Raw genomic sequence first — 26,688 nt, 5'->3', positions numbered from 1 at the left:
CCCCATCTTTCTTGGGGTGCTTCTTGCACATGCCGAGCGTCTGGCTTGCTAGTGGGACCCTGCAGGTCTGGCTACCTCAGATATGTGTTGCTTTCGCCTGTCCAGTATCTGATACTCCCTGGAGTCATTGCACCTAGTTTTCCTTGGGATCCTAGTTCTCTGGTCATGACCCCACACCCTGCACATGCTCCAGCCTAGCTAATAAGAACACTTCCACCCCTGGTGATGGTGACCCATTTGGGGATGGGTGTGCGCCCCGAGATGGGCCAGTGAGACTCAACCGCAAGGCCTCTGCGGGCCACCGGGAAAGAGGCTTGGGCTGCTGAGCAGGGGCTGCCGGACTCTCTGCCTCCAGAAAATGATGCTCGTGCAGAGGAGTGCAGTCGGGAGGCAGTGCCGGAGTGGGGCCTGACGGCAAATGGCGGCGCCTGCGCCCAGATGCACCTGAAGCCGGGACTTGTTAAAGGCACTAAGAGATCACCTCCTACCCTCACTCTAGGGATCTTTTATTTTCTCGAAGCAAGGCTGGGCTGTGAAAGCCTTATCTTTGAAAGAATCTTCATTTGAACCGGGGTTTTCCCAGTAACCCACTGGATGTGGCCCTTCCAAGAGATGAGCCGGGAGCGGTACCTGCAGATCTGCACTTCATAGCCCAGGTCCATGGGGTCGTTGGGGGCCGTGCCATTCTGGAAGTCGCTGACGTTGAAGGAAGAGAGGGTGTGGTTGACGAAGCCATGCATGGTTCCATTTTCGCTGTACATGTACAGGTACACCAGGCGAGGGATGAAGTCAGACGTGAAGGAGATCACAAATGCCTGGGCAGGAACAGAAGGTAAGTGAGCCCCAGTGGGGGGTGGGGGACAAGCCGCACCCGAGCCGGGAGGCGCTGGCCCTGGGGCCCGGCCATGTGACACTGCGCACGAGTGGGCAATGCAACCAGAACACAGTGAGACGATGAAGGGTTGGGCGCTGCTCCTGGGAGCCCCTCCAGCAGCCTGAGGGGAGGGCCGGAGGCTGGGAGCAGGACACCCCGAGCAGAGCAGGGAGACCTGGGAATAAACACTGCCTCTCACGCTGTGGCCCTGGGCAGGTCATCTGCCCAGCCTTTCTGTGCCCCCGCTGCCTTCCTGTCAAACTGGGCTCCAGGCCCACCCGCTCAGCGTGCCTCGCCTTCCTGGCCTGTTTGAAAGGGGATGAGGTAGGGAGGGGAAAGTGCTTTGTAAACTGGGAAGTGCTGGCTCAGCTTGTCATGCCCCAGAGCCGTGTCTGGGGGCAGCTGGCATGGTGCCGACACCAGAGCCTGGGCCCCATGGCCTGGGTAAAGCCCAGCTCTGACTCTCTCTGGATGCACGATGGCGGGCAAACTGCCTGACCTCTTGGTGCCTAAGATGGGGCAATAACAGACCCCACCCTGAGGAGTGTGTGCATGCAAAGAGCTTAGCAGGGCCTGGAACATTCTAGATGCTCAATGAATGTCAGCTGCATTATCATTGCTGGTTGTTCTCATGGGATGTCCAGTGGGTTTCTAGCGGCTCACAGCACCTGTGCTCCAGACGAGCTGCACCTTAAGTTCCCAGCACCAATCCCTGCCCCGTCAAAACATGTCTTCCTGCCTCTGGGTCCTGCGCCAGGACGAGGGTGCCACCGTCCACTGTGCGTGCTCTGCTCCTCATCGCCCTGGACCAGGGCTTCAAAGGCCCACCTGGAGCATGTGGGTGGATGGCAGGAGGGCCTGAGGGCTGTCCAAGGACTCTGAGTCCAAGGGACTGAGTCCCAGGGCCTCGCTGTGACCCTGACCCAGCATCCTGGCCATGCAGGCTGCATGTCTGCTAGGGGAAGCTGCCTGCCTGCGTGCCAAGCGTCAGCTTCTGGGGGCAAAGGCTCGGTCAACAGGTAGAGGGGTGAGGGTCATAGGTCCATGGCACTGAGGACGCTCCGTGGCTGCCTGGGGTTCGGATCCCTGGGATTCAGCCTTGAGCTTTGGAGCACGTGCTGGGACCACCAGACAGAGCTAAGCCCAGAGGGGCCAGGCCCGGCAGTCCGGTGGGCCTCGGTGGGAGGCTGCAGGGGAGGGTGAGGGGCAGTCCGTGTGACCGAGGGGCTGACACTCCTAAGCCGCAGGTCCTTGGGCAGGGGAAGCCAGAAGAGGCTGGCATGGGGGGCAGGAAGGTGAGCATGAGATGCCAGATGTGGGCAGGTGGGAGCCTGGGCTTGGGGGGGAGGGCCGATGTGCTCAGCAAGCTCCGCGTGGGGCAGGCTGGCAGGCTCTCCACCTTCTCTCCCAAACCTTTAAAGGGCAGGCGTGTATTTTCTATGAAGAGGGACAAGTAACTTCTTAACAAAGAGCAGATGGTTGCTGGTGAGGAATCGGTCTCTGTCCCTGCTACCCTGTCCCTATCTCTATCACTTCATCTCTCTTGTATATTCTCAGGACTCTGGGGACAGAGTGGGCTTAGGAGCCAAGGTGCCATGGTGGAGAATTTTGCTCAAGGCTGTAGAAAATGGTCAAAGAGAATTTGCTATTCCCACCCAAAGCTAGCCCCAAACTTCTGATACCACCGAGGGATCGACCCTTCTAAGGAAGAGCCAGTCCTGCTGGCCTGGGGCTGCACCCAGGCTGCAGGCAGAGGCCCCGCCCAGCTGCCCTGGAAGGGGTGGTCAGCTGGTGGCCCAGGCTTCCATGTGGCGGAGGCCCGAGGCACTTACGTTGATAATGACGGCAAGCTTCCCAACGCCTCTGAGAATGTTGTACCAGATTCCTGGGGGGAGAAGAAAGAAGCAGTTTTAAGACCCCCGTGGCCCTGGCTCTCAGGAAATCTGGCTAGCAGGCTAGCAGGGCGGTTTGGTCCTTTCCTGGGACACCGTCAGACGTGCAGCCACGAGAAGGTGCTCCCTGGGGAGGCCGGCTGATGACGCAGAGCCCAGGGCTTGTGCCAGCCCTCCACAGCTTCTAAAGGAGGTGCTGAAATACAGCTGATACCTAAGTGGTTCCGAACAATCTCCTGAGAACCTGTTTATATTACTAATTGGCTTAGATGAAGCCTCTTTTGTAGAGAGACAAAGGTTCAATTTGGGTGCAGCTCTTACCCCAGAGAGCCCGTGTAACAGTAACTGGAGACCAGCCCCGAGGCTGTGGCGTCCTAGAACTGTTAGGCAGCCCAGCACCAGGATAACCAGGGACAGGTCCCGTGAGCAAGGCCAGGGCCCCGGCTGGGGCGGGGGCAGCGAGGAGCAAACCGTTTCCTGTCTGGACATCCCCTTGCTTCCATCGCCCCGAGGCTGAGCTGCACCAAAGTACAGGTGGGCAGGGGGGTCACCACAGGGCACCCAGAGAAACGCCTGCCCCCGACTGGCCTCCCCAGCAGAGATGAGAGCTGGCGGGCCGAGGAAGGGCGTGCCTTATCCAAGGGCCCAGAGCAGGCCCTGCTCACTTGCCAGGGCCTTGGGGCTGTGACTCCCGGAGAGACCCAGGGACCCTGCCCCAGCCTGCCCGCCCCAGCGGCACCCCACCGGCCAGGCACATTCACGGGCAGTTGCTGGGTCAGGAACACAGTCCCAGGTGAACCACCTCCGGGATGGTGATAGCCAGCACTTCTCAGAGGGGGCGGGGAGGACAAAGGCCTGCTGTTATGTCACCAGAGGTTGCGGCCAAAGGGGGAGAGCCACTGGCAGTGAGTGCTGTGGGGCACCACCAAGGCCGCGTGGGGGTGCCTGCCAGTGACCTGCAAAGATGAGAATTCAGGCCCATGAGGCCCAGAACCAGAAGCCGAGAGCTCAGACAGCACAGAGACCCATGCGTGCGGCACCAGAGCCTGCCTCCCCAGCCCTGACCAGTGACCCTCCCACGAAAGCAGGCCTTCGGTGCCGGGCAGACCCATTTCTGCTGGCCCACACAGGATGCACCATCGCCTCCCTGCTGCTGTTGGCAGCCCTGGTGGGTGGGGATCTCACCCCAGATGAGAAGTCCCTTGCAGTTGCTGGGTGACCCCGCTAGAGCCAGGGCTCCCAGCCAGTTCCTGCTGGCTCAGGTGGCCAGGCCAGCAGCGGGCTCTGCACACCTGGCACTAGACCGGTGCCCTCCCGTCTCCCCTGAGGAGCACAGGTGGGGATGGAGGTGAGGGGAGATGGCCCGGCCAGAGCGCGCATCCTTACAAAGTCGCCATCTGTGTGCTTCCCGTGACTGCCCGCGGCCGGGTGTCTCGGGGGCCGGGAGCCCGTCTGCAGCCTCCGGGCTCCGGTGGGAGGCTGTGAACTGCGCATCCTTCATCTCTTGGGGGCCCAGCACGGTGGCTGGCGCGTGGGGCTTGGTGCTGCTGGGTGAATGTTTGCTGAGTGACAGCGTGAGCCCAGAGAGCCCTTTCCAACCACACTTCACGCCGGACCAGAGGTGGCCAAGCGGAGGCCAGTGGGCCACACTGGGACGCGTGGCTGTTCTGTTGAGCTTGCTGCTACTTCAAAGATGCTGACCGGTGTTTACAAATGAAGATGATGCATTTTAAAAATCTAGGCTCCTTCTTTTGAGTCCCCACTCCCACCAAGGGCGGACAAGCTCGGCTCTGTGGCCCACAGTGGCGCCCCCTTCAGGCCGGGCTGCACACTGCGTGACCCCTCTTCGTGGCAGGTGGGCCACTTAACATTTCTCAAACTCAGATCCCTACTAAAGCGGGGAAAGAAAAATTCGGAGAGAGCTGTTTCAAGGAAAACGGGGCAGGCACATTGCTCTGCGGCTGTGGGCCCTTCCGTGGGCGTCCCGCTAGCTCGGTCATGCGGCCGCCTGGCGTCTGCGGGATCTGAGACTGGCACGTTAGAGAGTGGGTGAGTGGAGGCAAGCAGTGCCCGGGAGGGGGTGCCACTGAGCCAGCACCCAGAGAGGGCCAGACCTCCGCAGGCCAGGGCAGAGGCTGTGGCCCGCCCAAGTGACAGTCCCAGTGGGCCGAGAGATGACACTTGTAAACGGAAGTGGTGAGGCCGGGAGGTGGGATGGGCCAGTGAGAGATTTCTGGAGCACAGGACCGAGTCTCCTGAAGGTCCTGCAACGTGTCTGTTATGAGCCCCACGCTGGAATCACGGGGTCTTGCTTAAAAAATGCACAGCCAGGACACTGGCTCCGGCCCAGGGATCAGCCTCCCTAGGGGTCCGGACCCTCCCTCTGAGCTGCTTGGCTACACCCTCTGCTGCTCTGACCATCTCCAGGTACAAGGGGCTGATGCTTTGGGGAAAATTTTGGGGGCTTTATGAGAATCACACAGTGGGGAGATGCCTTTCCTTCGAGGCCCCTCAGCCATTCCAGGGGGCCCTAAGCCCCAAAGCCATGGATGCCAGAGGGTGTTTATCAAGCCTGACCCCAGACAGGGCCCAGGAGCTGAATTTCTCCTGCCGAAGGCTCTGAAGAACGAGTGTGAGAGCACAAAGCATGCTCACCTGGTGTCAAAGGTCAGGGATGGGCAGCTGGAGCCAGGTTCCCAGGCACACAGGGGACGGGGTCCCCCCAGTGGCTCGCCATGCCTCCCCCTCCGTGGCCACGCAGGGCGATCAAGGTGTCTGCCCTTTGTGGCAGAGCCTCCCCAGCCACCCCTGGTGCCTGGAGTGGGTGCAGGTCATGGGGGCCACTGGGGCCCTCTGTCACCTCGGGGCCCTGCATGGATCACAGGAGGAATACAAAAGCCTCTTCAAGGAAAGTTTACAGGGAAGGAGCCCATAAACAAACCCGTGAGAGAAGGGCTGATTATGCCTTCAACCAACCGGACAGGGACCAGGAAGCAAGCAGCTGACCCATAAGAACTGGGGAAATACAAGAAGCTGTGAGCAAAAGAGCCAAAGACATGCATCCAAGCCTCGCCTGTGGAGGGGCCGACGACGCGCACATGGCCGCAGAGGCCGGGCGGCGGCCGTGGTGCCCCCTCTCCCCTGCGTGGGTCTGCTGGTTCAGGATGCCGTCCAGGGCGCTGCCAAGCAGAGGCCGCCCAAGCAGACACGCCCGCTGAGGACTGGCCTGCTGCCTCGGGGCGTCTGAGAATCAGGCCTTTGTCAGGGCAGGGTGATGGGGAGGCCGAGCCCTTTCCCTTACTGCCACCGGGCACAGAGCTCCAGAATCCCCAAGGGCTGTCCGGGGAGCACCCGGCAAGCTGCCCCGCCCCTTCCAGGCCTTGGGTGTGCGGGGAGGGCTGGTGAGCGCCGAGGGTCTCCGTTCACCAGCTCTGGCTCAGCTTCATCTACCACCTGGCCTTGGTCTCCCCATCTGGAAAGTGGGACCGAGGGTTTGCTCAAACTTCCTTATGGGGCTCTCTGGAGGCCCTGACAGCTGAAAACCCCGCGAAGGGTTCAGCCCAGTCCCTGGGGCTCCCCTTGGAGCTGGCGTAACGAGCTTAACCAGAGCCCTGGGTGCAATGTTGCCTTGACCCCAAGAGGGCTTTGCAATTCGGCCCGCAGCCCAGGTCTGTGTTTGGATGGCCCGCCTGCGAGGTGTGGCTTCTTAGACGTTTCAGAGTGAAGAGAAGGCAGAGGGCCTTTCTGGGAGTGCAGCTGCTCGCCGGGTCCAGCACGTGGCCTGTTGGTCCACAAAGACCGAACCGTTTACTCTCCGGCCCTTCACAGAAGCCGCGCTGAGCTCTGATCCAGCATAGTAGCAAACCCCGGCTTCCGCTGGTGTCCCCTGGGCCCCGAGGCCACAGGCCCTCTGGCAGTTGAGGGGTGTGGTGCAAGGGACAAGGGGCGTACTCCGCAGGCCACAGAGGAGGCAGAATCAGGGGCCCTGGGGGCTGGAAGGGACTTCAGGGGCCCGTCAGCTCAGGGCTTTTAGAACTTTGGAGATCATAAGCAGAATCTTATGAGGGTGTCTAGTGGGGAGGGTGCTTCTGAGTCTTCACCGATTGCCTGGGCCGCCCAGAAGGGAGGTGACCAGGGAGGCTACAGTCAAAACACAGGGCGATGACCTCTCTCCTTGAGCCCCGGCTCCAGTGTCTCTGGAATACCAAGGTTTCCCGGCCCCGTTCTCCATGTCTTTCCACTGGAGCCCACAGGGCACATGTGGGGCTGCCGGGTGAGCCAGATGAAACCATTGATTGGTGACCACGATTGAGCTGTGAAAATGGCAATTTCATATGGTCCAACCTACGAGATGGCACCAGGTAACAGAAGCCGGAGCCCACGTTATCTTGGAGGCCGACGGTGGAGACCTGCAGTCTGGCTGCCATACCAGGGGGCCATGCCACCAGAGGCCAAGGCATGGACCAAGGAGCCTCTGGCTGAGGCAGCGCCGCTAACAAGCCAAGGAGAGAACTGGAGGGGATGGGACGCCTCATGCCAAGCTCGGAGGAAGCTCTCGGAGTGCTGCTGAAGCCCCCACATTTCTGCAAGGTCACGTCTGGGCTACGAAGGCCCGCCCTGAAGATGTCCTATCACATCGGGATCCAGTCCTTGTTTTGGAAAATGATGAATTACATCTCTAGCATGTAATCTAACCTCTGTTCTAAGAACAGCACAGACGCACTGTTCTGAGGTTGTGTTAAATAAGACATAAAATGAATACATTTTTGTGATTTTTCATCTCATTTCAAGGTAAAAATCCCAATGAAGACTTTGTTTTTACTCTGAATGCTGGGTCCCTGTTCAGTTGATCCCTTTAAGATGGGCAGCGTCCTTGATGAGGGCCAGCGCTGGCTGTGGCACGCGTGGGCTACGGAGCCCTGCCTGCTGGGTCTCCCCATGTCCCTTACCGCTCCCAGACAGACACCTTTCTCTGCTTAAATGCCTCCAGTTACAGGGAGCTCACTGCCTTGCAAGGAAGTCTGCTCCATTGTTGACACCTCTGACTACTAAAAAGTCACCTCTTAGGCTGACCTTCAGTGGGCCGTCCCGCAACCGCACCCCGCCTCCTCCACAGGGACGGACAACGAGCCCCTTCCGACAGGGGCCCACGGGGACGCCGCGCCTGACCCCACTTTGCCAGTGAGGCTCCGGCTTCTGCAGGGCAGGAACCCTCCCCAGACCCACGGCGTGCCTAGAACCTGCTTCCCACAGGGCCACTCACCGATGTCCTTGGCTCTGACAGCCACCGGCCTTCGGAGCTCAGTGACGAACTTTTTGGCATCCAGGCGGATCTCAATGATGTTGTTCAGCAGCGCGAACAGCGGGGCCAGTGGGAAGGACGCCACGAACAAGGTGACAAAGCCGAACTGGATGACTGCAGAGGGAGCAGAGACGGCGGTCAGCAAGCGCCACGCACCCCATCCTGCCACGGTGGGCACCCCCTGGCAGGCTGAGACTCTGGTCCGGCTGACACCCTGACTCCGACGTCCTGCACGGAAGACGGGCTCGCCCTTCATGACTATGGGTGACCCTGGGCCAGATGGGGAGGATTCCAAATTTTGCCCCAGACCTCAGTGTTGACTCTTGAATACTGGGTTTGTGCTCCCTTATATGTCTGATGTTATAAGCCGTCACTAATGGGGAAAAAGGCCCTGTAGGCATGAAGGCCCAGCCTCGGTCACCCCACATACTGGCTGGGAAGCCTTGGGTGGGGCTCTTGTGCTTCCGTCAGCTGGAGGTTCCTGGGTGGGGAGCCTGCCAGCATTGCTGCATCTCCATGAGCCCCAAGCGTCCCCTCCCACGGGTGTCGGGGAGCCAGGCAGGGACGCACTGCCCAGGGCAACCTGGCCCTCGCTCCCTGTCCTCATCAACGAGCCAGCTTGGGCCTCTCTGGGCTTGGATGCTGCGCCCAGCACAGAGGCAGGCCTGAGGAGAGGTCAGGAGAAGGCTGCTGAGTGGGGCCACGTCGGGGCTGGTACAGGACCTGCACTGTAGGATCCTGTCCAAGGAGCTGGGTGGCAAATAAGGAGGCCAGTGGGGTGTCACCCTGGGCCGTGTGAAGGTGGCCATGGTTAGTGGTGGGTGCAGGTTCTGTGTTGCTGGCCTCCCGTTCACCCCCGGGCTCCATGGGATGCTTCTGTGCACATCGCCTCAGAAGACCCTGGACATGACGGAGGCCAGTGGAGGAGCTCAGCGTGTGGGCCGCGTGTGGGTGGGTGTTGCTGGTGCCCGAGGCTGTGGGTTCCCCACTCCCACCGATGCTGGCTCTTCTTCCACAGACAGGCCAAGAAGGACAGGAGGGACGCTGGAAATGGCGATGGGGCCGGGTGACGGGAACATTCTCAGCAGGGCCCTTTCTTCCAGTCTGCCAGCACCTGTGTGTCCAGAGGCCTGCAGGGTCGGCTTGGCAGACTGGCTCTAGTGGGTGGGCAAATGCCAGGGAGAAGTGGAGCACACCTGGACAGTGGGGTGTGCGTGGGGCACGGCGTGGGCTGCTGCTGTGGGCAGGATGAGCCCGTCCCAGGAATCCCAGTTCTCCAAATGGAGACGAACACGGATGCGATCTCCTGCCCTCGGGCACTGAAAGCTGGAATGGCCACCTGCCATCCTTGGCCAGTCTCAGGCTGCTTTCCTCAGTGTCTGCCCTCCCGCTGGTCTTGGCAGGCAGGGGGAGTCTCCCCCAGACCCCAGGGCTGAGTCTGAGCTGTGGGAAGGAGCAGGCCCAGGCGTCTCTGGAGTGCAGGCGGTGCTGCCCTCTGGGACACTGGCCTGGGGCTGGCCCCATGACCTACTCTGTCCTCCCAGCCCGTCAGTGACTGCTTTCTGAACACCCACTGTACACGGGGACCTGTTCCAGGAGCAGGGGATGGCGGGGGGCCTGCTTTCAGAGCTTTGATTCTCCTGGAGAGACGGGTGGGAAAGTAAAGATGGGGGCCACACGTCCCAAGAGAGACACTCAGGGCAAAGGGCTGAGGGTCCGGCTGTGTAGGCCCTTTAAGGGGTTGCCCCCTTCACACACTGCGGTCTGGGAGACCCCTTGGGGGAGGGCCTTTCTGAGCAGAGCCCTGGAGGAAGAAAGTGAGTCACGCAGATATTAGCGGAGAGCACGCCAGTGCAAAGGCCCTGTGGCAGGTGTGAGCTCTGTGTTTGTGTATCAGCAGGGAAGCCAGTGTGGCTTGGGGGAGGCAGGGCAGAGGGAGTAGGAGATGGGCTCAGGGGGAATCCAGGGGGCCATTCGGCAGAGCCAGAGCCTGTTCCCGTCTCTCCCTTTCCCCACCCTTGAGTTACAAGTCACCTCTGGGTACCCGCCTGCCCAGGGACATGGCTGCGGCGAAAGGCTCCCTCCTGGGTGTCTGCTGAGCACCTGCTCTGCACACGGGGCTGCAGGGAGCCCCCCCACTGCCCAAGGCCAGCTGTGCCGCCAGCCCCGGTGCAGCCTGGCTGCCCGCGAGGACGCCGCACTCACTCATCTCCATGTACTCTGGGGTGAGGCCGGCGAAGGGCTCCAGGGTGTAATCCAGCTCGTACCGCTGCTTCCGTTTCCCGTGCTCCTCGTGGTCGTAGGTGCGCTGGCGCTCCAGTCTCAGGTAGCGGATGAACTTCTTCATCTTCCTGAAGGAACATGCGCCACCCTGGTCAGGCCTCCGGGAAGGCGGGCTCTGGGGGCCGGGGGCTGGTTCTCCAGGCCGCTGTGCATTTTAAGTCCTGAGCCAACGTGTTTGCGTTGACCTCCCCATCCGCGGCATCCTCTTAGCCCCAGAGGCGGGGCCAAGTGTCCCTGCTTTATTTCTGCCCCAAGGAAACAGAGGTGCAGGGAGGGCACAGGGCCAGCTAAGGCCCCAGGGAGGCCCGTGGGTGTCAGGGTCTGGCCATGCCCACGCAGACCTCGGGAGGGCCACAGAAAACAGTCCCAAAGGCCCCTGACTCCAGAGGGGACGGGACACAATTCTCAACGGGCACAAGGGAAGGAGGCAGGGCCTCCGGGTCCTCCCTCTGCCAACCACAGGGAGCTGGCACGCAGGTCTGAGGGCACCTGTCAGTTCCCCGAATCCTTGGCCCACTGGGGAGCAGGAGGTCGTCCCAGCCTCCCTCCCGCCTCACCTACCGCGGGGCAGCTACGGCCCCGTCTCCCCGCGCGGCCCTCACCACCTCCCTGCTGCTGGCACCCCCATCCTGGCCCAGGCCCTGCGTCGTCCGTCCCTAGGCACCCCCCAGGAGTCCCGAGAGCCCCGGGCCCCAGCCTCCCCGCCGCCGCCGGGACCGAGGCCGGGCGCTACTCACGGGATGCCGATCTCAAACAGGTTGTTCTGGATCAGTTGCTTCCCCAGCATGATGATGCTGAGCTGGATGCAGAGCTCCATGAGGCAGCCCCCCGGCGCACACTGTGGGCGGACGGCGTGCATGAGGCCCCGGCGCCGCGCGGACGTCAGGATGGGGGGAGTGGGGGTGGGGCAGCATGCGCACTGCAGGCTGAATTGCGTCCTCCACGAAGGGCTGCCTTCGCCCTCACCTGAACCTCAGAACGTGACCTTACTTGGAAATACGGGCTTTGCAGATGTGACCAAGGTAAGAAGAGGTCACACTGGAGTGGGGTCGGCCCTGTCCCAGTGACCGGTGTCCTTATACGAAGAGAAAATATGCAGACACACAGGAGGCCACGTGGAAGTGCGAGCAGACGTGGGGATGGACGTGCCCACAGCAAGGGGCAGCAAGCATGACCAGCAGCCGCCAGATACGGGGAGAGGCCCGGAAGGACACTCCCTAGAACCTTTGGAGGGCGCAGCCCTGTCAACACCTTGATTTTGGGCCTCCAGAAACATAAGAGAATAAATTTTTGTTGGTTTGAGGCCCCGAATCTGTGGTAGTTCGTTACAGCGGCCCCAGGAAGCAAGCACACCTCACCTACAGGCTTTGGGACTGGAACCAGGCTCAGAGAGGGAAGTACATGCCAGGGAGGGGGCAGCGGCGGGGTCCGCCTTCCTCCAGGGCCAGGGTCCAGTGCACACGCTGGCTGCCTGGGGCCTGTGCCGTTGGGAAGCCATATGGCGAGGAGCCAGCTACCCCTCGGAGACCTGACGCCCCTGTTCTCAGTGGCCTTGTACCACCTTGGGCCTGGGGGCCGGGTGGCAGGTGATGGACAAGAAGCTCACTTGTCCACTGAAGGGCACTCAAGAGACAGTGGGAGACCCCCTTGGGGTGCAGCTAACCCCTCTGAGTCCCGAGCAAAATGTTTCATACCATTACCACAAAATTTATCTTGGGGGGTTATCCTTTGATGAAAAACAAAAGAAGTCCTTTGCTTTATTCTACTTTAAAAAGGCATTTCTCTGTCCTTCTCTAGCCACTGAAGGGTTTGGCAGGGTGTCACCTACTTAAAGCACGTGCCATGAGGCAGGTGGGCTTTCCGCAAACATCGTTACTGCAGATGAGGCCGGTGCCCTGGGGTCAGGGGCTGGCACTTGGGGTTGAACCTCTAGGCTGTGCCCTGGGCCGCTAGATCACCTGTACCTGAAGTCCTGTTTCACAGGGTCTTCATCAGGAAGACCCACCCCTCATTTTCCAATAAACTGAATTATTCTGGGAGTTGGAAATGCCCACTGGTGTCCCTGAGACCTAACCCAGCAACAGGCCCTGAAGTCCAGGCTTGATCTGATGGAGCCACTGGGGCGAGTCCAGGGGCCAGTGGCTGGCACACTAGCCAGACCCGTGCTGGTGCCACGTGGCAGAAGCCACAGGTGGCCAGCAGCGTGCTTGGAGGGAGGGAGGTGGGCAGTCAGCGTTAAAGTAGTAAAGATGTAGCCGGGTTGTGTTTTTCCCTCACTAAGTCTTCTTAACCAAAGAGATCAACATTCAAGGTTTTCTAGAAAAAGAAAATTGGTGTAATTTTTTTGTTTCACTGACTAGGAAAATACTTTCTCCTTTTAGGGTAATCCTACGTCGGCTTGCCGGGTGAGAGCAAAACCCACCCCACCGTCCGGGACGCAGAAAGGGTGCCCGCAGGGAGGAAGGGGAGTGGCTGCTCTCTACAACGATGTGCACTGCTGGCCTCTCCCATCTGCCGTGTGCACAAAACGGCGGGGTGGGGGGGGCAGGGAAGTGGGTGCGGGCGCACAATCTCAGTTACCTCCTCCATTCGGAAAGAGCGGAAAATGTACACGTAGTCGCCCGGGCGTCCAACGAACCTGCAACAAGTGGGGGCAGTTAGAGGGAGACCCCGAGGGGGCGCCAAGCCGAGGTGTGGTTGGCGCCCGAAGCCAGAGCCTTAAGCATATCACAGGCTTTGCTTCCCTCCTGTTTCAGGGGCTCAAAACGGCCACAGTGGTTTTCTGTTGGTTCATGGGACCCCCAAACCCACAGAGTGGCAAGGAAGCCGACTTCAGCAGGTAACTGAGAGGTGGTAGGACAGACGGAAGGATGGGAGCCCAGGAGGCACTAAAGCAAAGCCTCCCGAGCGCCGATGGCACCACCTGCCACGGCCCGGCCAGAGCCGTGCCTGGGGCCTTGGACAGGCCTGTCCGGGCGGGGGGTCGGTCCCAGAAGCAGCCTCAGCTTCCTGTGGGATGTGCAGGGTGGGGGGCTCTCTGGGGGCCTGCGCTGTCCCTGTGCATGCTCTCAGGGACCCGGGGGCAGGGGGGTGGCTGTGGCACTGTAACCCACAGACGGCTGAGGGAGGAATGTTTGGGAGGGGCTCTGGGATGCGACCTGCCGGCTCCTGGCAAGAGAGCTGGTGGGGAGTCTTGGTGGGTGGGCCACAGGCCCCTCCAGGCCCAGCATGGCTCCAGAGGGCCCAGGCATGGGGCTTCTCCTGCCACCAGCCTGGAACACAGGGGGCTAGGCTTCTTACACCTCCTGCAGCCTTCACCCTCGGGTCATCCCCACCCACCGTGGAAGCATCTGGAGCTCACTCCCTGGGGTCTCCACTCCCCTGGGGTCCCTTCTGTTCAGGGTTCCTGCTGACCTGGGGTCCCCCATGCTCTGGTACCCCTGCAGGAGCCAGGCAGGCTTCTCTGACTCGGTGCCACTGGGACCATGCTGACCGCCCTGCCCCAGGTCCAGATGCCCCCCACCCACAGGGAGATGGGAGAGGGGAGCCTTCTCCTGGGTTGGGGGAGCCACTGGGGAAAAGCAGCGAGCTTCCGTGTCAGAAGTCCCTACCGGCCTTTGAAGAAAGCCACGTAGAAGATGGGGGTGTAGGAATTGACGAACTTCAGCAGGAAAGCCTTGAAGATCAGCCTCTCCTCGAAGCTCTTCTCTGTCTTTGGAACCTCTGGAAGCAGTGAGATGCACCTGCTGAGCCACCGCGGCCGGGGCCGTCCACTTCCCTCGGCTCAGAGAGGGCAGGCGAGGGGCCCGCAGTCCCTCAGCAGGAGGGCGCCCGCCAACCGGGGGCTCGGGCCCGGAGCCACGGTCGCCCTGGAATGCAGACACTCACCAATCTTGGTGAGCCACCTGGCTATGCAGCCATAGACCTCATCCAGGAGGATGATGACCACCAGGTTGATGATGACCGCAGTGGCTGTGACCGTGACCCGGATGTTGGACCGCACGGACGGAGAGGAGTTCATGGCTAAGGCGGCAGCCATGGAGATTCTGTAGATGATGACGCCGAGGACAATAGCGAAGGTCACTGCGATCTGCAGAGGGAGAGGCGATCTTGGCGGGGCCTTTGGGCCTCATCCCCCCACTTGCCACGCCCTCAGCCCTGCTTGCCCCCGACTCTGCGGCAACTCAGCCGTGAAACACGCACACACGTGTCTTGTCCACCACCACCGCCAGGCGGTGTGGTGGTAACTTCACAGGCAAGAGGGGCTAGTTTCTGTTTTACAGAAGAAGAGACCGAAGTTCAGGACAGTAAGGTAGCCTGGCGACCCAGCTCAGGCCCTGGGATTCACCAGGTGAGTCTGTCGTGCCGGCCCAACCCTGCCTGTGTGACTGGGCCGCCCGCTCCCATGAAGGGTGTGGAGGGCGGGCCTGTCCCTGCTAGAAGGTCCCTCGTGGCTCCCAGACAGTCCTGCTCTGACTCTCGGGTTGCAGCTCCAGAAGGCTGGGGTTGGCCCACCCCAGAGGGAGCCCACAGCCATGATCTCTCTGCTGCTGCCCACTGCAGGGCTCGGGCCTTCCTCCCCACCCTCCGTCCCCAGCAGCACGCAGAAGGCTGCAACCCCAATGGCTGCCCTGGCCTGGCGACGACAGGCTGACTAGGGCTGGGGTTCCTCTCCCTGGCCTGGGTGGCCCTGAGAGGAGCAGAGACAGTCTGGGATGGAGCGCTGTTCCCAGAGGCAGGAGGGTGGCAGTCCGACCCCAGGTGGACAGTGCTGGAGGTCTGGGGGGGTGGACAGACGGGCCCTTCACCCCAACCCCCGGGGAGCCACCGTGCTCTGGCTCATCCCCAAGAGCTGGCCCCTCATCTTGCCAAACCCACCATTGGACCAAAACATCCCTCAAGACTCAGGCCGGCTGCCGAGGGCAGGGGGGGCTGGCTAGGAGGACAAGGTCGTGCCGCATGGGGCTGTCTGTGCGCCAGGCTCCCCTTCCCTCTTCCTCAAAGGCTCTGACTCAATCAGGACAATCCAGCCTGTGCCCTGTCCTGCCCGGGGGTGAGGCTGTCCTGACAAAGGGGGCCGTACGCCAGGCTGCTGACCCAGCCCAACCGTGCCTGTGTGACTGGGCCGCCCGCTCCCGTGAAGGGTGTGGAGGGCGGGCCTGTCCCTGCTAGAAGGTCCCTTGTGGCTCCCGGACAGTCCTGCGCTGACTCTCGGGTTGCAGCTCCAGAAGGCTGGGGTTGGCCCACCCCAGAGGGAGCCCGCAGCCATCAGAAATCTAGGAAAGCTCTGATTTTACACGTGGACCAGAGACCCCACCCCACTCAGGAAAATGTCTGCAGCTCACGTTACACCCTGATGGGGGGAGGCCCTGTCCCGAGGTGTGGGAACCACTTCCGGCCAGCTCCGGGAATGAGGCTTTCCTTGGAAAGTCCCTCGTTCCTGCCAAGAGGCCTCTCCCAGGAGAAGGCCCCACCTTGGCCTCAGATACGTTCCATGTGCCAGCTTGTGGGGGTGCAGACAGGGAGGTCAGGCCTGCACCGTGACTCAGGAGGGGGAATGCCTCCTTTCCCTGCTGGAGCTGCTGGGCCCCCCAACGGGCTCCTGTCCCCAGGGCTGCCTCCGCTGGAATAAAGGGGTGAGCAGGGTTTGCCCGGGGTGCTCGGCTGCCATTCCCAGGACCAGGAGCCTGGCGGGCACATCACAGGTGCCCAGCCAGTCTTTGCTCCGTGAATGAAGCTCCTGTGTGGGACTGATTGATCTGTGATGGGGTCACCAGTACCCTGAGGTCTCGCCAGTTCCATCCCCCAGTGGTGTGACCAGTGAGCAAGTGGAGGCTGTGGACAAGTCTGGGAAAGCATTTCTCAAAGAGGGGCTGCCTCAGCTGGCATCTGTCTCCTTCCCCTCGGCCCTTCCCCATCCTCCTGCCTGGAAGTGGGCATGATGTTGGAGGTGGAGCAGCCATGTTGTAAGCCAGGGGGCACAGGAATAGGACGGGTGAGCAGAGGGTCAGGGAAGCCAGGGCCCGACGGCGAGGTGGGGCCCCCAGACCAACCCTGCACCGCCCAACTTCCCAAAAACCATTCAGATAAGGGACATGTAACCCGGGGGCAGGAGGAACACCTGGCCGGCCTGTCCCTCCACCCACCCACCCGCCTGCTGGTCCTCCTGCAGTGACCCTGCTTGTCCACGGTGGGAGCTGAGCCCTGAGCCTGAGCCCCCGTTCCCTGCACCCTATCCCACACTGGGCAAGCGCCTGGGGTGCTCCGGGCAGGGGCCACGCCACTTGCAGGTTGTCCAAGTTCATGCAGAATAGCAGGTTCTGGGGGCAGACCACCCTCTTGGCTTCTGGCCCCACCACCTCCCAGCTGCGGCTGGAGAGGGCAAGACCTTCGGCCCCGGTTTCACCAGCAGAAGGGGGGAGGTATCAGGGCCTTCAAGGCTCTGACTTAAAGCTCCCAGGCTGGACAAGGGGACCGTTGTTTCTACAGTGACCAGAGGCAGCCCTGACCTCTTGGGGTGGGGTGCAAGCACAGTTGGCTCAGGGCCAAGGCCTTCCAGGGACTCAAGTCCCTGCGGGGAGCTGAGGTGTGGCCCAGTCACTCAAGTCGGCAGTGTTGACAAGCCTGGACTCTCGGCCCTCGGTCCCCTGAGTAGCACCAGCCTGGTTTCTGGCCTGTCTGGGCATTATTTATTTAGTGGTTTTCTCGAAAGAGCTCCTCAGTTTTGTCTTAAACAGTAAGTGTGAAATTCCAGGTCTGAATCACTACTTAAACACATCACTGTCAGAATGAAAGGCGTGGATCAGGGACCACGTGAAGTGACCCCATGTGGCCCAGGGCTGCACAGCCCACCTGGGGGTCACTGTGGAACCCTGGCCCGTCCCGTGTTAGGGGCCATGGTGGAATCCCCCCAGATCCCCCAAATGTTGGTGGCTGACCCCAGTCTCGGTGGGCACCACACGCCTCCCCGTGGGCATCCTAATCTCCTCCCCCACAGCCTTCCGGAACGTACCATGAAGACAATGGAAACCAGGTTGGTGAAGTAGGCTGGGAACCGGTCTCTCCAGGTCAGCTTCACCTTGTCTGTCTGCAAGAGATGGTGCTGGGTCACTGGGCGGGAACCAGCCCGGCAGAGGGGTCCGCGTACATGCGCATGTGTGTGGGGTGAACAAGTCAAATAACAGAAACACTCATAAACGCTTTAAAGAGACCACCTGCAGGTGGTGTGTGGAGGCCAACACCTAGGGCTCAAAGAAGCATTTGGGTCTCACCACCCATGAAATGATGTTACGTAGTCACAGAATCAGTCTTTTGCTAATGTGATTCTTCAGTGTACGGGGGGCATAATAGCGGCAGACACTTTTCTAAATCAGACTACTAGACCGTGTCTGGGAGCAGCCTGTATCTGGAATCCATTTCTTTGTCTGAAAGTCTCACTTCCAAGCCTAGAAAGCGTACGATGTCCTGCTCTTCGCCATCCAGACCATAATAGTTATTTTTCCCTTGCAGGGCAAGTCGAGACAAGTAACAAGCATCGCCAAGTTAAAATGCCGTCTGCCGCGTAGCAACAGTGGCCCATGGTGACATGCGGCCTGGAGGTTCTCTGGCTTAGGGACAGCTTAGTCTGGAGGAACCATAAGTGGAAGCTTGTCACTATTCTGGGACGTTTCAAGAATGGGGGTGGATTTTTAAATGGGAAAATGCATGTTTCAGGTCAAGAATGCTGATGAGTGCATGACACTGCAGGCCACTCGTTCCAGGGGCGGGAGGCATGCGTGTTACGAGAAAACCGGGAGCCACTTGCAGACAGTTGTGACGAGCATGTCCACCAGCTGCAAGCAGAGCCGGAGCCCCCGCCCCCCCACAAGCCCATGGTAGCCATGCAGTGACATCTCAACACACGTCACAGCTTGCTGGGGTGCGGAAGGAAGGCAAAGGAACACAGATGTGAATGTTAAAGAAAAAAAACAACAACAACAATCAGAGTTTGTTGAGAACACAATGGACTTTGGTCGTCTGCAAACAGACAAGACTCGCGTTGACCCCGAAATAGAAAAGTACCAATTTCACCCCCGCCATGGCTGTCTTAACCCTCTGCTTCCATTTGTTTGTCGGCTCCTCTGGAATATGCTGGCGCTTCTGAAGGCGGGTGGAGGGGACAAGAGAGCACCACGGGGTGCAGCGTTATGAGGTGCGGGCACCCTGAGGCCCAGGCCACTGTCACCCCCAGGCAGCACGTCTCCCCCCCGTGTGCTCGCTGCCAAGGCTAACTCTGACTCAGATTCTGGGCGTTTTAAACCGTAAGAGATGGCAAAGAGGCCACGACACAGGTAAGGGGAACGGGAGACAAGGGCTTGGGACAGAGACACCAGCACGAGCAGCTCGGCAGGGCTCCAGAGGGCCCATCTTTGGAGGTGGTCACTGTAACTCAGATGGGGCGCAGCACCCGAAGACCTGGAGCATGCTGAGCGGTTTAGGCAATGTGCAGGAAGCTGCACCCAGAAGGGTACATTAATATGCCACTAAGGTGCGGCTCCTTTTTCTTTTCTAAAAGAATGTGGTATGATTGCTGGGGAAAAACCAGAATGCAGCCGCCGGGAGCAGGTGGCAACGGGGAGAATAAAGGCTGCGGCCCACCAGAAGCATCGGACTTGGGGTCACCATCGGAGCCCTGCAAAACCTAAGCCCCATGCCTTTGCTGCTCTTATGTGATCGAAGCCAAGAGGTGGGTGACTGAGTCAGGGAGGCGCTCCCAGCACGGCTGCCAGGGGAGTTTGGGCTTGGCTAAGTCCCCAGACCTAAATGGACGTGACATGTGCCCCAAGCCTTTTCCCTTAACTCAGGGAGGACTGATACATCCACCCATGCTCATGCTGAGCAGCATCACTGTAGAGCCATGGGGCGGACGGCCTCGAGGCTGTGCTCCTGACACACGCACGGGGCCCAGGATGCTGCTCTGAACGCGGGTCTCAGCGGCCCACAGTGGAAGCTGTGTCCACACCTCTCCCTCTAGGAGGAGGAAACAAGGTCCAGAGGCTCTGACAGGGCTGCTCAAGGCACAAGGTGGCTGCTCCAAGGGCAGCACACACCGGACGTGCACACGTTCTGATCTGTTGAACTGGAAAGATGGTCACCTTCTTTGGGGAGATGGCTCATGCTCATTTGCTTATTTCCTTTGCACCCCAGAGTCCCACTCAGACATGAAGAAGGTGTTCAGGGAGGTGCAGCCCCTTTCTGGCTGTGGCAAGACTTCTGCCACATTATGGGAGCTGGGGCCTGGGGGGTGAGAGGGTTTGGTGTACTCACTTTACCCATCTGGGGGGATTTCGGAAAAACCCTGCCCGTGTGCCACAATGATAGGGAAAGACAGACCCAGGACCATGTCCTGGTCAGTCGCAGAGGCTGGGGGTGCTCACGTGATAGCCGGCACCCCCTCACTTCCCTCTTCCTTCAAGGACTGATGCAGACGTACCTGGCCACAAGCAGGGGCTGGCAAGGGGCTGGCAAGGGCCTGGAACTCTGTGCTTGTCCCAGGCCACATAAAAGTCTCCATTAAAATACAGCCGAGCACCTCTAGAGGTTTTCGAAAATTCAGGCTGCAAACACAAGACTGCCAGTTTGAATGAGAGGTCTGCAGGGAAACAAGGGCACTTATCACAAAGAGATGGCAGCCTTCCCAGCCCCTATACACGGCTCCCCGTCATCCTCACAGTCTGTGAGTGAAATAAGGAATCGGCCCTTTGCTCAGGGACCCTGGTTGGGCAAACCCTTCCGCTTCATCATGCAACATAGGACACAAGGGGTGAACACATGGAACGCCAAGTGTACAGCGGGAAGGGCTACAAAGATACCTGGTTCTTGATGTGGAAATGTTGACTGAAGTTTGAGATCACCCTCGGGATATATCAAGAAGGTAGACCTATAGCACCATTTGACAAGCTTTGCCCAGCGGCCCAAATACAGGCCCCTGCTTGTTTTTCTAAATAAATTTTTATGGAACGTAGCCAGCCCCTTTGTTCACCGGTTTTCTATGGCTGCTTTAGATTGACAGTCTATTACTCAAATCTATGCTACAACAGATGTGAGCAGCTGTGACAGAGGCCTGCAGAGTCCGGCCCCGTGGGGAGGCCGGCCCTGGTCTGTACTGTCGGTGACCATACAGCGCCTTCACTGCTGGGAGAGACAAGTGGCCGTGCTCACCGTACCTCTTTGCTTCTGGATTCTTTCCTAAGTGACTTCTCCAGAACTCTGGCTTCATACTCGGCTCTGGGGTGGTCCTGTGAAAGAAACCAAGTCAACGTGGAGCCTTGTTAATTGTGAATTTGAGATCCTCAGCACGAGCATACATGGCAAATTCAGTCCATACATTTGCCTCGGGCACCCTGCGGGGCCAATTCACAGCTGGCTGCTTATACGACTTCCAATTTAGAATTCCCGGTACACAGTCCCTTGTGGGGAACCCCAGCCCGCTGGCTTCCATGTCCCTGAGGCATGTAAGGCTGTGCCAGGCTGTAGCCTGCCCCATGGCCTGCTTTCTCAGGTGAACACCCAGCTGTGAGCTGGCCCCAAGAAGGTTCTATGAGGAGCTGTGGGGGTCAGAAGAGACAGCAGTGTTGGCAAGCGTGGGCGGAGCAAAGGCACCAGGCCTCGGGGAGCCCAGGGCGGGTCAGCAAAGGGCGCTGGAACAGAAGAACGCGGGTTAAGAGAGCCCCAGAGGTGGGGGGCCAAGCAGAGACCCCTGCCTGCACAGAAGAGCTGCAGGGAACTGCACGGTAGAAACAGATGGGCGAGGTGCACTCAGAGAAGGTCCCTCTCCCAGGAGACAGGCCAGAGGAAGACAGAGGAGTCACAAAAAATGCCAAACCTTAACAGCCTCCTTCAGGGAACCAGACACGCGGAAAAAAAAAGTAAAAAGACTTCATTACTTGTGTTGTTTTTTAAGAAATAGGCCATCTCCTCGAAAGCCGATTTTCTTAGGAACCAGGACGAAGGCAAACGGACTTGGGGAGACAGGATGGGCTCAGGGAATTTGAGGCTGGGACCGCTTTAGGGTGAACAGGGGCATGTGGGTACTTCTGGGAGCTCCTGAGGGACTGACTGTCTTGGGCCCAGGGGAGGAGCAGGCAGGACGCAGACGACCTGACGCAGGCCCCCTTCCCAAGGGCACGTTCCTGGGCTCAGGCCTTGTGGGGCGTGGGTCCCATACCAGGCTCCACCCTCAAGAGCCGTGTGTCAGTGGGCAGGTTCCACTTGTGAATCTGGCCAACTGTCTGCCGGAGGAGAGGCCTGAGCCCGGAGGCAGCTGGCTGGGTGCCTGGCTCTGGGGCGCTGCTCTAAGGGCTTTACATCTGTTTCTCTGTTACAGCCACTGAGACCCTCCGCAGGAGGGCTACTCCTCAGCCCCGATTCAAGAGGTAAGGACACCCGAAGCACAGAGTCTCCAAGCAACTTGCCCCAGGTCACACAGTGCTGGTGGTGCCGAGTCACCTGGCCCCAGAGGGCCATCTTGTCATCGTTCAGCTGCTGAGCCCCTTGCAGCCGACTCGGCCAACCACAGTGTCAGTACAGAGCCCGCACCCTGGCTTCTCCACTGGATGGCATATGCAGCTGAAGAGCGACTGACCCATTCAGCCTCAGGAAGGGGCATGTCATGGGGGGGAATATAATAGGAATGTAAATCGACAGGAGAGGTTTCCGTGCTCTGGGAAGTGACGGAGCAGCTGCTCTCTCACAGCATGAGAATGGTGCTCCATATGTGCAGTGGTGGCACGGGGCATGCCTTCCAGCTCTGATCTGTGCCACCCACAGCTGCTCGGTGGGACTGGTTTCCTTTCCATCCTCACTCATCCCATAGGGAATTCTGGCTGCAGCTGGCAATTTGGGATGGGGCAGTGGCAAAGCTTCTCATGGGGACCCTGGGAGAGGGGTTCCATGCCAGTCCGGTGGCCATTCGGTCCCAAGGGCCCCTTTCTTTGGAACATGAAGGTGCCTAGCACCTGGGTTCCTTCTTTCAGCAACGGATCTGCTCCCACCTCTCGGCCACACCCGGCTGCAGGCAGAGAGCTGCCTCTCAGACTCCCCGGTGTGGCACCAGGGGCAAACGCTCAGGCTGCCCGGGGACTTGGCCTCACGGATGGTGGCAATCCCCTCCCCAGAGCCAGCGGGCTCTCCCAGCACAGACAAGGTCAGTGCCGTGCAGCTTGGCCTGTGCCCCTGACCACGCTGGCAGGCGGCGCGACTGTGTGAGCATGGGGATCAAAGACACTCTAGAGGACGGCAAACGGTTGTCCCGGCAACCACGGGTGATTCGAACACCAGGGGGATGACTGAGAGGCAGGAGGCGAGCTGTAGACCTCAGCCTTCCACGTGAGTTCCCAGGAGGTGACGGGGCAGGGGCTGGGGGAACCTGGGGAGGGTGCAGGGAGCTCACTGCCAAACCCACTCACCTCTTCCTCCTCGAAGCCCGTGAGGTCCCAGCGGTAGTTGAGCCGCATCTGTTTCCGCTTCCAGTGCTCCATGAAGGTGGCAGCTGCAGACAGGGAGGAAAACCAGGGTCGGGGGCCGAGAAGGCCTGGAGATGCCGGGGGACATAAGATCATTCTCCTCTGCTGCACCATTTGGTGCGCGAGGGTGATGACATGCTGGATCAAGAACATCGCATGAACTGAGCTGCTCTGCCCTCCCACAGACTCTGTGACACAGGTATGGTCACCGTCCCGTTTTACGGATGAAGAAACTGAGGCACAGGGAAATCAAGTCCTGGACAGGGTCACTGAGCCAGCCAGTGAGGGACCAGACAGGCTGGTCCCTGAGCCTGTGCTCTTGCTCCATCCATCTTCGGGACCCCAGGTCACAAGTGGGGGTCCTGAGGTCAAAAGGGTAAGAGGTTATCAAGCCTTAAACCCACACAGGTGGTCTGACTGCTGGGCTGTACTCTTAGCCACTACACTCTGCTTTGTATTCCAACAGACTTTGAACACAGTTCAAATGCCACCTCCTCCAGGAAGCCTCTGATCATCCCCCTCAGTGTCAGAAAGAAACCAGCTCCTCTTGGGACCTCTTGTGCTCATGGTGTCCATGCCACCTTTCATCACTAGCCCAAGTAGAGGGGTTCCTCTGGTGTGTGGGGTAGAGATGGGACTTGGTTCATCTGGATTCCCAGCACACAGCCTGGTGTCTGATACAGACAGGTGCCCAAGAGTGCCCACTGCGCGAGTGAACAGCTCTCATGAACACATGACTTACAAACGGAGATGCAACTGGCTGGGTCATTTGTCATTAATGCTTCCCTCCCCCCCCCGCGAAGGGCAACAGGCAGAGGTGAAGGGCTGTGATGATAAGGGTGGTCACACAGTTAATCAGAGTTGAGAGGTTATGTGCCAGGCACTGTTTGAAGAACTAACACACACAGTATTAATCTTATTTAAGCCCTACAGTAATCATAGAGGAGAGGTACTATTCTTTCCCCATTTTATAGGGGAGGAATTAAATGGCTTGTCTGGTAAATGGTAGTGTCCAGATGGAAATAAAATGAGGTGTGGAACTGTGACACTTCAGTGCAAATTCCCTGATGTGGTTCTTTGCCAGGAAGGATGCAGCTTTGGAGTCGGCAGGAAGCGGGTCTGAATGTGACTCATTCCCCGGCTCAGAGGACGTTCATCTACCCAGAACATGGCCCCCTCCCCATTAAGGTGTGGTGAGAACGGGGCTCCGAGTTTGCATGTACTTGTGCATTACAGCTGTACTTTAAATATTAGCGGCTGTACTTATTAAGTATAAAAGCCTCTCCAGGTCTACCAAATTGGGGTGATTTAAGCCCAGGAGTCGGTCACCCAGACAATGCAAGAACCGATAAGGACAAGCAGTCAATGATGAGACCATTCAGCAGGAACCGCTGCCGATGAACGGGTGGTGGTGGGACAAGGGACTCCGGGTGATACCAGAGTCAGAAGTTGGAGCCACGCGGAAGAAGCTCGATCATGGAGGCTTTCTGGCAGGAGTGAGGGCCATGGAGAAGGAAAGCCTCTGCTAGGGATGCCCTGGGAAGCAAAGGTTGATGGGGAGAAATACCCAGGCTTCTCCCTTCTTCCCGCCTTCCGATCTCCCATCAAGGTTTCCCATTGGCCGAACCCACCAGAAAACGGGAACGCAAGGGAGCCTGGGAAATGTAGGTCCGCATGATCCAAATACTCAAGCGGACACACACTGAGCGGCATCACCGTGGCAGGGACTCCAGGAGGAGCTGGGCAGCTGCCATGAGGAAGCCAGCGGCCTGAGGGCAGGCCCACCTCTCAAGAAGGAAGACGTGGCGAGGACGTCTGCCTCCTCTAATACGTCCCTTGGCAACTGCAGGAGAAGAGGGCAGGGCCAGCTCAACCTGCACCCATCCGGCTGCCACCCCACCCCCTCGCCGTGTTTGGACAGCTGTCCCTCTCTGTCCTTCTCTGCCTGTTCGCCTTCTCTGTCCCGGCCTCCCTATGTCCTCCGCATTCCCAGGCTCACCCATCCCCACCTCCACCTCCTGACCTCCCCCTCCCCCCACTCACCAGCTTGTCGTGTGATAACAACAGTTACCTTTTAATGAGGACTCACCATGTGCCACGCTCTGTGCTAGGAATTTACCGACACCAGTTAACCTAATCCTCAAAGCAACGCTTTGCAGTAGGAACGATTTCTCTTCATAGGTTTACAGACAGCCACAGAGGCTCAGAGGGTTACATGCTATGCCCAAGGTCAACTGCATTAACAACAGGAGTGGGATATGAACCTAATTCTATTTGACCTGAGCCTACACGTAACCCCTCTATTTGGCTGATCCTCTCTGCACAGATAAGTGACATACTTTAAGGGAATGATAATCGTAGTCAAAGCAAACAGTCTGATTATTAGAGCAAAACATGTATTACCATTTCATGCATGAGGAAACGAAGGCACAGAGGGGTTAAGTGATTGGCGCAAGGTCACATAGCTAGGCAGCTGGCACTTGAACCCAGACAGTCTTGCTTAGAATTTGTACTGTTAAAACGTCTTAAGACAGATCCTAAGTCCCTCTCCCAGAGGTATCTGAGGGTTGACCAGGACCCTGGTGGCCGGGAGTTGAGATGGTATACAGCCCAGGATTGTCTTGCTTGGTTGTGTTTAAGAAATAAAGACATTTTGTATAAAATAATGTATTTCCTACTTCTGCTCTAAAAATCAGAAGCAGTGGCACCAGAAGGCTGCAGCTGAGGAGAGACCATCACTTTTTCAGAGTTTAGGCATATCTTCTCTACTTGGCCACAGACCCCACCATGCCCTATTGCATGGACTCTGTGACACTGAGTGTGCCATGCCTGCTTTGGAGCAAAAGGGTAGAGTTGTGGGGTTCAGGCTCAGCCAGCAGGAGGGGAGATGTGAAGGCTCATGCTGGGCCCAGTGGGCAGTCCTAAGGCCTCAGCTCAAAGCTGGGTATCCTAAGCAGTGTGAAAAGCCACCTTCTGTGACCTGGGCCAAGACAGGAAGGAAACTGAGTGTACATCCTTGGAAACGGTACTCCTGCAGCCCTCCCTCCTCACACCAACCGTGTGGGCAGAGGAGGGTCCTGCAGGGTCTCAATCCTTCTCTCTGAGGCCCCAATAACCATTCTCCTTGCCACCATGCCCACTGCCTCATGCCGACATCATGTGACGTCTGCTTGGTGCTGGGCGCCAGGCATGGTGCCGTTGCATGCCCGATCTCTTTATCCTGCCCCTAAGCCCTCCACAGACAGGTAAACTGGGGCCCTGAGGAATCATGCGACTGGTTAATAAATGCAGAAGCCCGGACCCATGACTTCTGATGCCCAAGATTGGCCAGGGCAGGGGTAGTGGCTTCCCCACCCTGCACAAGGACAAGCCATGTGCCAAATCTGGTCAGTGTACAAAAGAAATGAAGAAATGGCCTCGACCTCAGCAGCCACACAGCAGGCCAAAGTGACAAGACCATCCGCACCAAATGCACAGTCCAGAGGGGAGCACAGACAGTGAAGAGGGATTCCAGGCCAGAGCGGAAGCAGGTGGCTGAGCTATAATCCGTCTTTCTTCAAACATTTGTTTTAATGACACAACGTTAGACAAACACATTCTTTTGGAGCAGCCCAGAGGTGGCAGGTGAGCAAGCCACCTCAGAGCTACCCTGGATCAAGTCCAGCTGTGAGCTTGGGCACAGCACCACCCGCCTCTGCCAGCCTGTCTCCATGTCCGGGCAATGGGCTTTGTAACAGTGCCTCTATTGGGAACCCCACGAGTCAGGCCTCAGCAGCAACTGGGGCAGGGCCCCGTACGTGGGCTCCGCAGACGAGTGTCCATGTGACCTGGCTC

General features: G+C 59.1%; 1 protein-coding gene across 5 annotated transcripts in view; it reads right to left on the bottom strand.

Annotated features, from left to right (window-relative positions):
- The window catches only part of ANO1 (anoctamin 1), a 140,814-nt gene that overhangs the window by 6,222 nt on the left and 107,904 nt on the right, over positions 1-26,688 (bottom strand). For 3 of the 5 annotated variants that reach the window (XM_057506707.1, XM_057506703.1, XM_057506704.1), the window contains 12 exons: positions 22,798-22,880; positions 20,557-20,628; positions 18,413-18,490; positions 17,364-17,438; positions 14,240-14,441; positions 13,963-14,074; positions 12,932-12,989; positions 11,089-11,189; positions 10,274-10,419; positions 8,030-8,182; positions 2,707-2,759; positions 631-815 (listed from right to left, as the gene is read on the bottom strand). In XM_057506707.1, coding sequence (XP_057362690.1) covers positions 631-815; positions 2,707-2,759; positions 8,030-8,182; positions 10,274-10,419; positions 11,089-11,189; positions 12,932-12,989; positions 13,963-14,074; positions 14,240-14,441; positions 17,364-17,438; positions 18,413-18,490; positions 20,557-20,628; positions 22,798-22,880 — 1,318 coding nt within the window. The remainder of the gene's footprint in view (positions 1-630; positions 816-2,706; positions 2,760-8,029; positions 8,183-10,273; positions 10,420-11,088; positions 11,190-12,931; positions 12,990-13,962; positions 14,075-14,239; positions 14,442-17,363; positions 17,439-18,412; positions 18,491-20,556; positions 20,629-22,797; positions 22,881-26,688) is intronic. The other 2 variants (XM_057506705.1, XM_057506706.1) reach the window with 1 other exon arrangement.

This window comes from Manis pentadactyla, chromosome 9 (assembly GCF_030020395.1).
Source record: "Manis pentadactyla isolate mManPen7 chromosome 9, mManPen7.hap1, whole genome shotgun sequence".
In the NCBI taxonomy this organism is placed as follows: domain Eukaryota; kingdom Metazoa; phylum Chordata; class Mammalia; order Pholidota; family Manidae; genus Manis; species Manis pentadactyla.
This window is presented reverse-complemented; position numbering and strand designations above follow the sequence as displayed.